Here is a 14,546-nt window from a genome sequence, read left to right as displayed (position 1 = left end):
CCTCCTCGCTCAGATATCGTGGGCACTCTCAGGCCCGACGAGAAGGCCATCATGACTTACGTTTCCTGCTTCTACCACGCTTTCTCGGGGGCTCAGAAGGTGAGCTTTATTTTTTTTTGGGGGGGGGGGGGGATAAGGGGGTTGTTGCAGGGAGGGGGGGGGGGGGGCCAGTTGAGACTAACACGGACCCCCCCCCCCCCTCTACGTACGCCCCCCCCCCCCCAACAACTCTGCGCTGCTGCACGGCTTCTGGAACCTTCCCAACGCTTTTTTTTTTTTTTTTTTTTTTGGGGGGGTGGGGAGGGGGGGGAAAGGGGGGGTTTGGGCTTTGAGGGGGGAGGAGAGAGGGCATTTCCCGCCCCCCTCCCCATTACACACCTCCCACCTCCCCCCCAGGAAGGCCTGGCTCTGGGCTTTGTTGTGGGGAAACTGGGCGAACTGGGAAAGGGCCCCAGTTTGCATCGGTGTCCGATGCATCTCTTCGGTGCAACCCGGGGTTTTCCTCCCTCCCTCTTTTCCTCCCTCCTCTCTGCCTTCCTCTTCTCCTTCCTCCTCTTCCTCCCTCCACTTTTTCTCCCTCTGCTTTTCCTTCCTCTTTTCCTCCCTCCTCTCTTCCTTCCTCCTCTTCCTTCTTCCTCTTTTCTTTCCTCTTCTCCTTCCTCCTTTTTTCTCCCTCCTCTTCCTTCTTCCTCTTTTCCTTCCTCTTCTCCTTCCTCCTTTTTTTCTCCCTCCTCTTCTCCCTCCACTTTTCCTCCCTCTTTTCCTTCCTCCCCTTTTCCTTCCTCCCCTTTCCTTCCTCCCCTTTTCCTTCCCCCCCTTTTCCTTCCTCCCCTTTTCCTTCCTCCCCTTTTCCTTCCTCCCCTTTTCCTTCCTCCCCTTTTCCTTCCTCCCCTTTTCCTTCCTCCCCTTTTCCTTCCTCCCCTTTTCCTTCCTCCCCTTTTCCTTCCTCCTTTTCCTCCCTCCTCTTCTCCCTCCTCTTCCTCCCTCCGCTTTTTCTCCCTCCGCCTTTTCTCCCTCTCTTCCTTCCTCCTCTTCCTTCCTCCTCTTCCTTCCTCCTCTTCCTTCCTCCTCTTCCTTCCTCCTCTTCCTTCCTCCTCTTCCTTCCTCCTCTTCCTTCCTCCTCTTCCTTCCTCCTCTTCCTTCCTCCTCTTCCTTCCTCCTCTTCCTTCCTCCTCTTCCTTCCTCCTCTTCCTTCCTCCTCTTCCTTCCTCCTCTTCCTTCCTCCTCTTCCTTCCTCCTCTTCCTTCCTCCTCTTCCTTCCTCCTCTTCCTTCCTCCTCTTCCTTCCTCCTCTTCCTTCCTCCTCTTCCTTCCTCCTCTTCCTTCCTCCTCTTCCTTCCTCCTCTTCCTTCCTCCTCTTCCTTCCTCCTCTTCCCTTCCTCCTCTTTCCCTTCCACTTTCTTCCCTCCTCTTTCCCTTCCACTTTCTTCCCTCCTCTTTCCCTTCCACTTCTTCCCTCCTCTTTCCCTTCCACTTTCTTCCCTCCTCTTCTCCTTCCACTTTCTTCCTTCCTTCTCTTTTCCTCCCTCTGCTTTTCCTCCGTCTGCTTTTCCTCCCTCTGCTTTTCCTCCCTCTGCTTTTCCTCCCTCTGCTTTTCCTCCCTCTGCTTTTCCTCCCTCTGCTTTTCCTCCCTCTGCTTTTCCTCCCTCTGCTTTTCCTCCCTCTGCTTTTCCTCCCTCCGCTTTTCCTCCCTCTTCCTTTCCTTTCTTTCCCATTTTTCCCCGGTGGCGACTGGTTTTTCCTCTTCCCCGTCCTTCCGTAGACCCTTCTTTCTGTTGGTGTCGGGCTTTCACCTCCTCTCCCCGGACTCTTTCTCTGCTGCCCACCAAGGTACCGCCTCCTCCCCAGCCTCCTCCTCTTCCTCCTCCTCCTCCTCCTCTTCCTCCCCCTCCCGCAGAGCGGATCTGCCTTTGGGGAAGAGCAGAAAAAAACAAAAAAATGGGTAAAAATAAAAAGAGAAGCAGCCCGGGCTCTCCCTGCTCCGTGCATCCCTTGGGATAAAGAGCAGGGAAGGCAAAAGCCACCAGGTTCTGGCTGCTGTTGGGGGCCGTGGCCATGTGTTATGGGGCCGTGGCCACCTCTTTTGGGGGTCCTGGCCACCCGTTTTGGGGGCCCTGGCCTCCTCTTTGGGACCGTGGCCACCTGGTTTGGGGTCGTGGCTACCTCTTCTGGGACCGTGGCTACCTCTTTTGAGGCCATGGCACTCAAAAGCCCCCAAGGGTTCCACCCCCAGTGCGGTGGTTTTGGGGAGCTGGGCTCTTGTCTCCCCTCCACAGCACTGGGGATGCTCTGTGGGCTACCGGGGGCGGGGAGAGGGGCTACCAAATCTCTCAGGGAGGGGGAGGAATGTGGGGACACAGGGTGGGGGGGTCGGGCCACCGTAACCTCTGCTCTCCCTCCTCCTCTTCCTTGCCCTCCAGGCCGAGACGGCGGCCAACCGCATCTGCAAAGTGCTGGCCGTCAACCAGGAGAACGAGCACCTGATGGAGGACTACGAGAAGCTGGCTTCCGACGTAAGCCACCGGGCTACCACGGGGTGGGGGGGTGGGTGGCCTGTAACTTTTGGGGTCAATACTGGGTCCAGTCTCGTTCAACGCGTTCATCCATGACCTGGAGGGAAGGGATGGAACGTTCCCTCAGCAAGTTGGCTGATGGCACCAAATTGGGATGGGGTGGCCAACACTCCAGAGAGTTGGGACCTGGAGGGGCTGGAGAGTTGGGTGGAGAATGATGGAATCATGGAATGGTTTGGGTGGGAAGGGACCTTGAAGACCATCCAGGGACACCTCTTACACCAGAGCAGGTTGCCCAAAGCCCTGTCCAACCTGGCCCCTCCAGGGATGGGGCAGCCACAGCTTCTCTGGGCAACCAGGGTCTCCCCACCCTCAGGGTGAAGACTTTCCTCCTGAGATCTCGCCTAAATCTCCTCTTTTTTAACTTAAAACCCTTCCCCCTCGTCCCACCACTCCCCTCCCTAAACCCCATCCCTGGAGGTGGAAGACCTTCAGATTTGAAGACCTTTAGACTCCATCTTGAAGGTTCCTTCTGATCTAGACAGGTCTGTGGTTCCAGATCAGGTCACTCCAACCCTGGTCTGGTGGGAGGTGTCCCTGGATGGAACTGGATGGTCTTCAAGGTCCCCTCCCACCCAAACCATTCCATGATTCTGTTGTTCTATCTCTAGAGGTCCCTTCCAACTCCCGACAATTCCGTGATTCCAGGGCAGGGGCGGGGGGGGCAATTTCCCCTAAAACCACCCGTTAAATCCCATTTTTCCCCTCTTCTACCAGCTGCTGGAGTGGATCAAGCGCACCATCCCATGGCTGGAGGACCGCAGCCCCCAGAAGACCATCCAGGAGATGCAGCAGAAGCTGGAGGATTTCCGGGACTACCGGCGGGTCCACAAACCCCCCAAGGTGCAGGAGAAGTGCCAGCTGGAGATCAACTTCAACACCCTCCAGACCAAGCTCCGCCTCAGCAACCGCCCCGCCTTCATGCCCTCTGAGGGCAAGATGGTTTCGGTGAGCCGACCCCCCAACTTGGGGGGCAACCTGGGGGGCAACTTGGGTGTCAACTTAGGGGGGAAACTGGGAGCCACTGACTCCATCATCATGGAGACCCCGTGGCCATCAGTGTGGGGAGGAGGGGACCCTATGGCCATTGATGTGGCAAGGAGAAGACCCCATGGTCATCACCGTGGGGACCCCGTGGCCATCACCGTGGCAAGGAGGGGACCCCATGGCCATTACCGTAGCAAGAAGACGACCCAGTGGCCATCTCCATGGGGAGGAGGAGACCCCCGTGGCCATCACTGTGGCAAGGAGAAGACCCTGTGGCCATCACTGTGGCAAGGAGAAGACCCAGTGGCCATCTCCATGGGGAGGAGGAGACCCCATGACCCTTGATGTGGCAAGGAGGGGACCCCGTGGCTATCACTATGGGGAAGAGGGAACCCCATGGCCATCATTGTGGCAAGGAGAAGACCCAATGGCCATCACTATGGGGAGAAGGGGACCCCGTGGCCATCAACATGGCAAGGAGAAGACCCCGTGGCCATCACTATGGGGAGGAGGCAACGCACGTGGCCATCACCGTGGGGATCCCGTGGCCATCAGTGTGGAGAGGAGGAGACCCCATGGCCCTTGATGTGGCAAGGAGAAGACCCTGTGGCCATCACTGTGGCAAGGAGGGGACCCTGTGACCATCACTATGGGGAAGAGGAGACCCTGTGGCCATCAACATGGGGAGGAGGGGACCCCATGGCCCTTGATGTGGCAAGGAGGGGACCTCATGGCCATCAACATGGCAAGGAGAAGACCCAGTGGCCATCACTATGGGGAAGAGGGGACCCCATGGCCATCACCATGGGGAAGAGGGCACCCCGTGGCCATCAGCATGGCAAGGAGAAGACCCGGTGGCCATCATTATGGGGAAGAGGCACCCCCCATGGCCATCATCGTTGGGACCCCGTGGCCATCAGTGTGGGGAGGAGGAGACCCCATGGCCATTGATGTGGTAAGGAGAAGACCCTGTGGCCATCATCGTGGCAAGGAGGGGACCCCATGGCCATCGGTATGGCAAGGAGAAGACCCAGTGGCCATCACTATGGGGAAGAGGGGACCCCATGGCCATCACTGTGGCAAGGAGGGGACTCAATGGCCATCAACATGACAAGGAGAAGACCCTGTGGCCATCAGTGTGGCAAGGAGGGAACCCCGTGGCCATCAGTCTGGAGACCCCGTGGCCATCACTATGGGGAGGAGACCCCATGACCCTTGATGTGGCAAGGAGAAGACCCTGTGGCCATCAGCGTGGCAAGGAGGGGACCCCATGACCATTGATGTGGCAAGGAGAAGACCCTATGGACATCTCTGTGGCAAGGATGGGACTCCATGGCCATCAACATGGCAAGAAGACCCTGTGGCCATCAGTGTGGCAAGGAGGGAACCCCGTGGCCATCAGTCTGGAGACCCCGTGGCCATCACTATGGGAAGGAGACCTGATGGCCCTTGATGTGGCAAGGAGAAGACTCTTGTGGCCATCAGCGTGGCAAGGAGGGGACCTTATGGCCATTGATGTGGCAAGGAGAAGACCCTGTGGCCATCACCATGGGGAGGAGGAGACCCCATAGCCATCACTGTGGCAAGGAGAAGACCCAGTGGCCATCACCGTGGGGAGGAGGAGACCCCGTGGCCATCACCGTGGGGAGGAGGAGACCCCGTGGCCATCACCGTGGGGAGGAGGAGACCCCGTGGCCATCACCGTGGGGAGGAGGAGACCCTGTGGCCATCACCGTGGCAAGGAGGGGACCCTGTGGCCATCAACATGGCAAGGAGAAGACCCGGTGGCCATCACCATGGGGAGGAGGGCGCCCCGTGGCCATCACCGTGGGGACCCCATGACCATCAGTGGTGGGTGGGTGCTGAGGCGTTGGGGTCAACGCGGCCGTGGCCACCCCCCTGACACCCCACCCCCCCCCTCCCCCGAATCCCGTCCCCGTGTCCCCAGGACATCAACACGGGGTGGCAGCACCTGGAGCAGGCGGAGAAGGGCTACGAGGAGTGGCTCCTGACCGAGATCCGGCGGCTGGAGCGCCTGGACCACCTGGCCGAGAAGTTCCGCCAGAAGGCCTCCATCCACGAGGCCTGGACTGAAGGTTGGAGGGGAAGGGGGGTCGGGGGGAGACACACCTTTTTGGGGGGCAAGGAGGGTGAGGGGCACCTCGGGGGACACCCAGCCCTTGGGGAGAACGTGGGCCTTTTAGGACCTTTTTAAAACTCTTCAAAAACTCTTTTGGAGCCCTTTTACAGCCCTTTAAAAACCCCTTTTTGGACCCTTTTAGGGCCCTTTAAAAACCCCTTTTAGGGCCTTTTTAAAACCCTTTTCAGACCCTTTTAGAGCCCTTTTAGGGCCCTTTAAAACCCTTTAAAGATCCTTTAAAAAAACCCTTTTTGGACCCTTTTAGGGCTTTTTTAGGAGCCTTTAAAAACCCCTTTAAAACCCTGTAAAGACCCTTTAAAAACCCCTTTTAGGGCCTTTTTAAAACCCTTTTCGGAGCCTTTTATGGCCCTTTAAAAACCCCTTTAAAACCCTTTAAAGATCCTTTAAAAAAACCCTTTTTGGACCCTTTTAGGGCTTTTTTAAAACCCTTTAAAAACCCTTTTAGGACCCTTTTAAAACCCTTTAAAAAACCCTTTTAGGACCCTTTTAAAATGCTCTTAAAACTCTTTAAAAACCCATTTTAGGACCCTTCAAAAACCCTTTTTAGGAGCCTTTTAAAACTCTTCTAAAACTCCTTTTCAGGACCCTTTTAAACCTTTTTTAAAACTCTTTAAAAGCCCTCAAAGTGCCCCATTTCTGCGGGAGAAGGAGGGGGGGTCGCTGCCCCCTCCCCCAGCAGCAGTTTTGGGGACACGCGCTCTTATTTCAGGGTTTCCAGGTGCCCAGAAGCTTGGGTTTGGGTGGAAAACTCTTGGTTTTGGGGCGGAAAAGTGTTGGGTTTTGGGGTGGAAAAGCGTTGAGTTTTGGGGCGGAAAAGCGTTGGGTTTTGGGGGCGGAAAAGCGTTGGGTTTTGGGGCGGAAAAGCGTTGGGTTTTGGGGCGGAAAAGTGTTGGGGTTTTGGGGCGGAAAAGTGTTGGGGTTTTGGGGCGGAAAAGTGTTGGGGTTTTGGACAGAAAAGTGTGGGTTTTGGGTGGAAAAGTGTGGGGTTTTGGGCGGAAAAGTGTTGAGTTTTTGGGTGGGAAAGCCTTAGTTTTGGGGTGGAAACCTCTTGGTTTGTGGCAGAAAACTTGGATTTGGGGTGGAATACTGGGGTTTGGGGGTGGAAAAGTGTTGGATTTGGGGTGGAAAACCCTTGGTTTTGGGGCAGAAAAGTGTGGGGTTTGGGTGGAAAAATGTGGGTTTTTTGGGGAAACCTCTTGGTTTGGGACGGAAAACCCTTAGTTTTGGGGTGGAAAACTGGGGTTTGGGGCGGAAACCCCTTGTTTTGGGGACAGAAAAGTGTTGGTTTTGTGGGGAAACCTCTTGGTTTGGGGTGGAAAACCCTTGGTTTTGGGGTGGAAACCTCTTGGTTTGGGGCGCAAAAGTGTTGTTTTTGTGGGGAAACCTCTTGGTTTTGGGTGGAAAACCCTTAGTTTTGGGGCAGAAAACTGGGTTTGAGGCAGAAAAACCTTGTTTTGGGGTGGAAACCCCTTGGTTTTGGGGCAGAAAAGTGTGGGGTTTTTGGGGAAACCTCTTGGTTTGGGACGGAAAACCCTTAGTTTTGGGGTGGAAAACTGGGGTTTGGGGCGGAAACCCCTTGTTTTGGGGACAGAAAAGTGTTGGTTTTGTGGGGAAACCTCTTGGTTTGGGGTGGAAAACCCTTGGTTTTGGGGTGGAAACCTCTTGGTTTGGGGCGCAAAAGTGTTGTTTTTGTGGGGAAACCTCTTGGTTTTGGGTGGAAAACCCTTAGTTTTGGGGCAGAAAACTGGGTTTGAGGCAGAAAAACCTTGTTTTGGGGTGGAAACCCCTTGGTTTTGGGGCAGAAAAGTGTGGGTTTTTGGGGGAAACCTCTTGGTTTGGGACGGAAAACCCTTAGTTTTGGGGTGGAAAACTGGGGTTTGGGGTGGAAACCCCTTGTTTTGGGGACAGAAAAGTGTTGGTTTTGTGGGGAAATCTCTTGGGTTTGGGTGGAAAACCCTTAGTTTTGGGTCAGAAAACTGGGGTTTGGGGCAGAAAATTGTGGGTTTGAGGTGGAAAAACCTTGTTTTGGGGTGGAAACCTCTTGGTTTGGGGCGCAAAAGTGTTGGTTTTGTGGGGAAACCTCTTGGGTTTGGGTGGAAAACCCTTAGTTTTGGGGTGGAAACCGGAGTTTGGGGGTGGAAACCTTGGTTTTGGGTGGAAAACCCTTAATTTTGGGGTGGAAAACCCTTGGTTTTGGGGTGGAAACCTCTTGGTTTTGGGTGGAAACCCCTTAGTTTTGGGGCAGAAAACGAGGTTTGGGGCAGAAACCCCTTGTTTTGGGGCGAAACCCTCTTGCTTTGGGCCAGAAACCTGCTGGTTTGGCTGCCTTTTCCCAGAAGGTGCCACCCCGGGATGGCGGCGGCCAACGGCGTGGGGTGGGGGACGGTTCCCCCTCAGTGACACCGTTACGTGGTCAACACCTGTGACAACCCCCCCCCCCTTACACCCCCCCTTTCCCCCAGGCAAGGAGTCCCTGCTGAAGCAGAAGGACTACGAGGCGGCCACGCTCTCGGACGTCAAGGCCCTGCTGAGGAAACACGAAGCCTTCGAGAGCGACCTGGCGGCCCACCAGGACCGGGTGGAGCAGATCGCCGCCATCGCCCAGGAGCTCAAGTACGGGGGACGCTTCCCAACCAACCCCCCTTTTTTTTTTTTCTTTTTTTTTGGGGGGGGGGGGTCTCCCTTCAGTTCCTCCCCCCCCCCAACACTTCCAGCGCCGTGGCTTCCCCTCCCGGCGCCGCACAGAGCCCCCATTGTTCTCCCCGTCCCTTCCCCCTCTGTAATTAGAACGGGGTTATTGTAAGGCCTTTGTTTTTTTTTGTTGTTTTGTTGGGTTTTGTTGCTTTTTTTTATTGTTTTTACTTTCCCCCCCCTCCACCCCGCCCCGAGTCAGATAAACTCCCGCAGAATGAGCCAAAAAAGCCATGAATGGAGCCCTTATTCCCGCCGCCGGGAAACGGGGCCACGCGGGGCAGAGGAGGGGGGGGGGAGGTGAGGGGGCTAGTTGCCCGATGGGGCTTTTAACGAGCCTCGGGGGGGGGGGGGGGGGGGTTTGCCCGTCCCCGTTGGTTCTCGCCGACCCCAAAACCCCCTGTTCTCACCCCGTTTCCTGGTTGCAGCGAGCTGGATTACTACGACTCGCCCAGCGTCAACGCCCGGTGCCAGAAGATCTGCGACCAGTGGGACGTCCTGGGCTCCCTCACCCACAGCAGGAGAGAGGCCCTGGAGGTGGGTGGGACCTCAAAGAGGGGGGACAGGGCCACCTCAAAGGGGGACCAGGGCCACCTCGGGGGGACCAGGGCCACCTCGGCCATGTGGGACGAGTGGGACGTCCAGTGAGACATCCTGTGCTCCCTCACCCACAGCAGGAGAAGAGGCCCTGGAGGTAGGTGGGACCCCAAAGAGGGGGGACAGAGCCACCCCAAAGTGGGCCACCTCGGAGGGACCAGGGCTACCTCGGGGGGGTTCCTGGCCTCCTAACCCCCCCCTCTCTTCCCCGGCAGAAAACGGAGAAGCAGCTGGAGACCATCGACGAGCTGCACCTTGAGTACGCCAAGAGGGCAGCCCCCTTCAACAACTGGATGGAGAGCGCCATGGAGGACCTGCAGGACATGTTCATCGTCCACACCATCGAGGAGATTGAGGTAGAGGAAGGGGGGGAAGGCTCTGTGGCCTTCAGCCACCCCCCCAATGGACACCCCCATCTCCTGGGCTGAGGGCTTCCTGGCTGTTTGTCATAAGGGGGCTGGGGTCAACAAGACCCGGGGACCTTCTCTTGGGGGTCTGGAAGACTCACAGAGCTTCTCAGGGGGGTCTACAAGACCCAGGGACTTTATCTTGGGGGTCTGGAAGATCCAGGAAGCTTCCCTTGAGGGTCTACAAGATTCAGGGAGCTTCTCACGGGGGTCCAGAAGACCCAAGGAAGTTCTTGTGGGGGTCTACAAGACCCAGGGAGATTCTCTTGGGGTTCTACAAGACCTGGAGAGCTTCTCGTGGGGGTTTGCAAGACCCAGGGAGCTTCTCGGGGGGTTCTAGACGACCCAGGGACCTTCTCTTGGGGGTCCAGAAGACTCAGGCGCCTTCTTGTGGGGGGTCCAGAAGATCCAGGGAAGTTCTCCTGGAGGTCTGGAAGATCTGGGGACCTTCTCTTGGGGGTCTGGAAGACCTGGGGAAGTTCTCGTGGAGGTCTGCAAGACTCAGGGACCTTCTCGTGGGGGTCTGGAAGACCCAGGGACCTTCTCGTGGGGTTCTGCAAGACCCAGGAGGTTCTCATGGGGGTCAGGATGAGCAGGTCCCGGCTCTGACGTGGGTGCCGTGTCCCCCCAGGGCCTCATCGCCGCTCACGACCAGTTCAAGTCCACCCTCCCCGACGCTGACAAGGAGCGGGAGGCCATCCTGGGCATCCAGCGGGAGGCCCAGCGCATCGCCGACGTCAACGGCATCAAACTGGCAGGGAACAACCCCTACACCTCCGTCACCCCCCACATCATCAACTCCAAGTGGGAGCGGGTAAGTGTGTCCCCCCCGGCCCCAACCCCACCAGCCCCCAAAGCACCCAAGGGGTCATCCATGGAGCTGGAGCTCCTGGAGCCACATGCTCCATAACATCCTGGAGCCAGATGCTCCACGAGCTCTTGGAAGCAGATGCTCCATAACCTCCTGGAGCCAGATGTTCCAAGAGCTCTTGGAAGCAGATGCTCCATAACCTCTTGGAGCCAGGTGCTCCACAAGCTCCTGGAGAACCATGGCTTTCTAGAGCCACCTTTCCCTGGTGGCCCCGGCTGTCATCATCCCCACCTTTTCCTGGCTCCACCCTCAGTGTCACCGTGTCCCCCGCTTCTTTCTCCTGGCAGGTCCAGCAGCTGGTGCCCAAGAGGGACCACGCTCTCCTGGATGAGCAGAGCAAGCAACAGTCCAACGAGCGGCTGCGGAGACAATTCGCCGGCCAAGCCAACATCGTGGGGCCTTGGATCCAGACCAAGATGGAGGTGGGGGCTCCAGTATCCCACTGGGAGGACTGGGATGTCCCAAAAAGGTCGGAATTCAGGGATTAAAACGAGCCCGTCCCACAGGAGATAGGGCGCATCTCCATCGAGATGAATGGGACGCTGGAGGACCAGCTGGACCACCTCAAGCAGTATGAGCAGAGCATCGTGGACTACAAACCCAACCTGGACCTGCTGGAGCAGCAGCACCAGCTCATCCAGGAGGCCCTCATCTTCGACAACAAGCACACCAACTACACCATGGAGGTGGGTGCTCTTCGCCCACCCCTCCCTGGGGCCCACCAGCCTTCTGGGGATCCTCTGGGTGTCGGGGTGGGTGCTCTTCACCCATCCAGGCTCAAGGTTCCAACCTTGAGGAGCTCCAAGCATTGCAGTGGGTGCTTTTCACCCATCCAAGGTCCAGGTCCCACCCTTGAGCTCCTCTAGGCATCAGGGTGGGTGCCTTTGGCCCACCCAAGGTCCAGGTCCCACCTTCATGGAGCACCTCTGGACATCTGAGTGGGTTCCCTTGGCCCACTCGGGCATCGGGGTGGGTGCCCTTGGCCCACCCAAGGTCCAGGTCCCACCTTCATGGAGCACCTCTGGACATCTGAGTGGGTTCCCTTGGCCCACTCGGGCATCGGGGTGGGTGCCCTTGGCCCACCCAAGGTCCAGGTCCCACCCTTGAGGTCCTCCAGGCATCGGGGTGGGTGCCTTTGGCCCACCCAAGGTCCAGGTCCCACCCTCATGGAGCACCTTTGGACATCTGAGTGGGTTCCCTTGGCCCACCCGGGCATCGGGGTGGGTGCCCTTGGCCCACCCAAGCTCCAGGTCCCACCCTCATGGAGCTCTTCTGGCCATCAGGGAGCACCCATGGGGTTTGATGCCCACCAAAGCTGCTCCATCCCCTCTGCTCCGGGACAGCCCTGGGTTGGGGAGTCGGAGGTGGGTTCTGGGGTGGCCCCTTTGGGTCCCCCCCACCCATTGGGGTGCCCTGACCCCCCCCCTTTCCCTTCCAGCACCTACGGGTGGGGTGGGAGCAGCTCCTCACCACCATCGCCCGAACCATCAACGAGGTGGAGAACCAGATCCTGACGCGCGACGCCAAGGGCATCAGCCAGGAGCAGATGCAGGAGTTCCGCGCCTCCTTCAACCACTTCGACAAGGTATTTGGGGGGGGGGGACACCCCAAAAAAAACCCCACACACCCCTGGGGTTGGGGAGGCTGCAGAAGGTTGTGGGTCCCCTCAACGGAACCCTCCCCCAAAAAGGTGCTGCTCTTCAGGAGGAGCCAAACCCACCGGAGACGATGATTTAGCCCCCACCCCGGGGACCTGGGGGGGGGGGACAGGGATTTTGGGGGACACCCCCCCCCCCCGGGGAAGGAATGGGGGTGCCCGGGGCTAACGGGGTGTCTGTGTGTGTCCCCCCCTCATCTCCCAGGACCACGGGGGGGCGCTGGGTCCCGAGGAGTTCAAGGCCTGTCTCATCAGCCTGGGCTACGACGTGGAGAACGACCGGCAGGTACCGCGGGCGCTCCTTCATCTTCCTCCTTCGTCTTCCTCCTCATCCCCTCGTCTCCCTTCCCTTCCTTCATCTTCCTCCTTATCCCGTCATCTTCCTCCTCCTCCTTCCTCCCCATCCCATCGTCTTCCTCCCCATCCCATCGTCTTCCTCCCCATCCCATCGTCTTCCTCCCCATCCCATCGTCTTCCTCCTCCCTCTCCATCATTTTCCTCCCTCTCCTTCATCTTCCTCCCCATCCCATCGTCTTCCTCCTCCCTCTCCTTCATCTTCCTCCTCATCTCATCGTCTTCCTCCACATCCCCTCGTCTTCTTCCCCACTGGATCTTCCCCATCCCCTCATCTTCCTCCTCCTGGCCATCATCTTCCTCCCCATCCCGTCATCTTCCTCCCCATCCCGTCATCTTCCTCCCTCTCCTTCTTCATCTTCTTCTTCCCTCTCCTTCATCATCTTCCTCCCTCTCCTTTGTCTTCTTCCTCCCCGTCCCATCATCTTCCTCCCCATTCCACTATCTTCCTCCTCCTGGCCATCATCTTCCTCCCCGTCCCGTCATCTTCCTCCCCATCCCTTCATCTTCCTCCCTCTCCTTCTTCATCTTCTTCTTCCCTCTCCTTCATCGTCTTCCTCCCTCTCCTTTGTCTTTTTCCTCCCCGTCCCATCATCTTCCTCCCCATTCCACTATCTTCCTCTTCCTGGCCATCATCTTCCTCCCTGTCCCCTTGTCTTCTCCTCCTCCCCATCCATTGTCTTCCTCCCCACTGGATCCTCCCCGTCCCTCGTCTTCCTCCCCGTCCCTCGTCTTCCTCCCCATCCTATCATCTTCCTCCCCACTGGATCCCCCCCCCCCACTGCCGAAACGCCGCCTTTAACTGGATTTCTCTTCCCTCCTTCCTCCCTCCCGGGTTTTTCCCTTCCTCTCCCTCCTCTTCCTCCCCGCACGCGCTCTTCCGGCTCTGCCACCTTCTCCTTCCTCTTCCTCCTCTTCCTCCCGCGGGAGCAGAAGCGCGGGGGTGGCGCCGACTCCGAGGAATTCCGGGCTCTGCTGCTCTCCGCGGGATCGGGGCTGGTAACGCTCTCCCGGCACCTTTCCTCCCAGATTTACAGTTTCTAAACCTTTTTTTTCCCCCTTTTTCTACTCTTGTTTTTTCCCCATCGATGGCGGGAGCCGGGGGGGGGGGGGGGGGGGGGGAGGGGGGGGCACGGGGGGGAGGGAGCCGCCGCACCCCGAGATTTGGGAAGAATCGAGAGTTGGGAGAATCTTTGGGGGAGAATCTTTGGGGGAGAATCTTTGGGGGAGAATCAAGGTGTTGGAAGAATTTTTTGGGAGAATTGAGACAGGAGAATTTTGGGGGAGAATTTTTGGAGAGAACTGAGACATCAGGAGATTTTTGGGGAGAATTTTTGGGGGAAAATCGAGGCATTGGGAGAATTTTTTGGGAGAATCAAGATGGGAGAATTTTGGGGGGAGAATTGAGACTTTGGGAGAATTTGGGGGGAGAATCGAATCGAGGCATTGGGAGAATTTTGAGGGAGAATTTGGGGGGAGAATCAAGAATTGGGAGAAATTTATGGGGAGAGATTTTGGGGAGAATTTTTGGGGAGAATCAGGATGTCGGGAGGAGAATTTTTGGGAGAATTTTGGGGGGAGAACTAAGATGTGAGAATTTTGGGGGAGAATTTTGGAGGAGAATCGAGGCGTTGGGAGAATTTTTGGGGAGAATTGAGATCTCGGGAGAATTTTGGGAGAGAATTTTTGGGGGAAAATTGAGGCGTTGGAAGAATTTTTTGGGAAAATTGAGACGGGAGAATTTTTAGGGAAGAATTGAGATGTCGGGAGGAGGATTTTTGGGTAGAGTTGAAGCATTGGGAGAATTTTTGGGGAGAATCGAGATGTCGGGAGGAGAATTTTGGGGAGAATTGAGACATTGGGGGAATTTTTGGGGAGAACCAAGACATTGGGAGAATTTGGGAGGAGAATCAAGAATTGGGAGAAATTTATGGGGAGAGATTTTGGGGAGAATTTTTGGGGAGAATCAAGATGTCGGGAGGAGAACTTTTGGGGGGAGAATTAAGATGTTGTGAGAATTTTTGGGGACAATTTTTGGGGAGAATCGAGGCGTCGGGAGAATTTTTTGGGGGGAATTGAGATGGGAGAATTTTGGGGGAGAATTTTTTGGGAGAACCGAGGTGTTGGGAGGAGAATTTTTTGGGAAGAATCGAGACGTCGGGAGAATTTTTGGGGGAGAATTAAGACGGGAGAATTTTTTTTTGGGGGGGGGGGGGGGGGGGAGGAAGAATTTTTGCTCCAATTTTCCC

At 57.0% G+C, this 14,546-nt stretch overlaps 1 protein-coding gene across 1 annotated transcript; it reads left to right on the top strand.

Moving 5' to 3' along the window:
* Nucleotides 1-17: 17 nt before the first annotated feature.
* Nucleotides 18-13,296, top strand: LOC141478690 (alpha-actinin-4; the record flags this gene model as incomplete). Its single annotated transcript, XM_074167675.1, has 13 exons — nucleotides 18-99; nucleotides 2,420-2,512; nucleotides 3,290-3,520; nucleotides 5,508-5,655; nucleotides 8,183-8,333; nucleotides 8,840-8,948; nucleotides 9,224-9,364; nucleotides 10,047-10,229; nucleotides 10,574-10,708; nucleotides 10,793-10,972; nucleotides 11,725-11,871; nucleotides 12,149-12,229; nucleotides 13,231-13,296. Coding segments are annotated over exons 1-13 (1,713 nt in total), but the record flags the coding sequence as incomplete, so codon positions are not given.
* Between the last annotated feature and the right edge of the window lie 1,250 nt (nucleotides 13,297-14,546).

Source organism: Numenius arquata, unplaced genomic scaffold (genome assembly GCF_964106895.1).
Source record: "Numenius arquata unplaced genomic scaffold, bNumArq3.hap1.1 HAP1_SCAFFOLD_1608, whole genome shotgun sequence".
NCBI classification, from domain to species: Eukaryota; Metazoa; Chordata; class Aves; order Charadriiformes; family Scolopacidae; genus Numenius; species Numenius arquata.
This window is presented reverse-complemented; position numbering and strand designations above follow the sequence as displayed.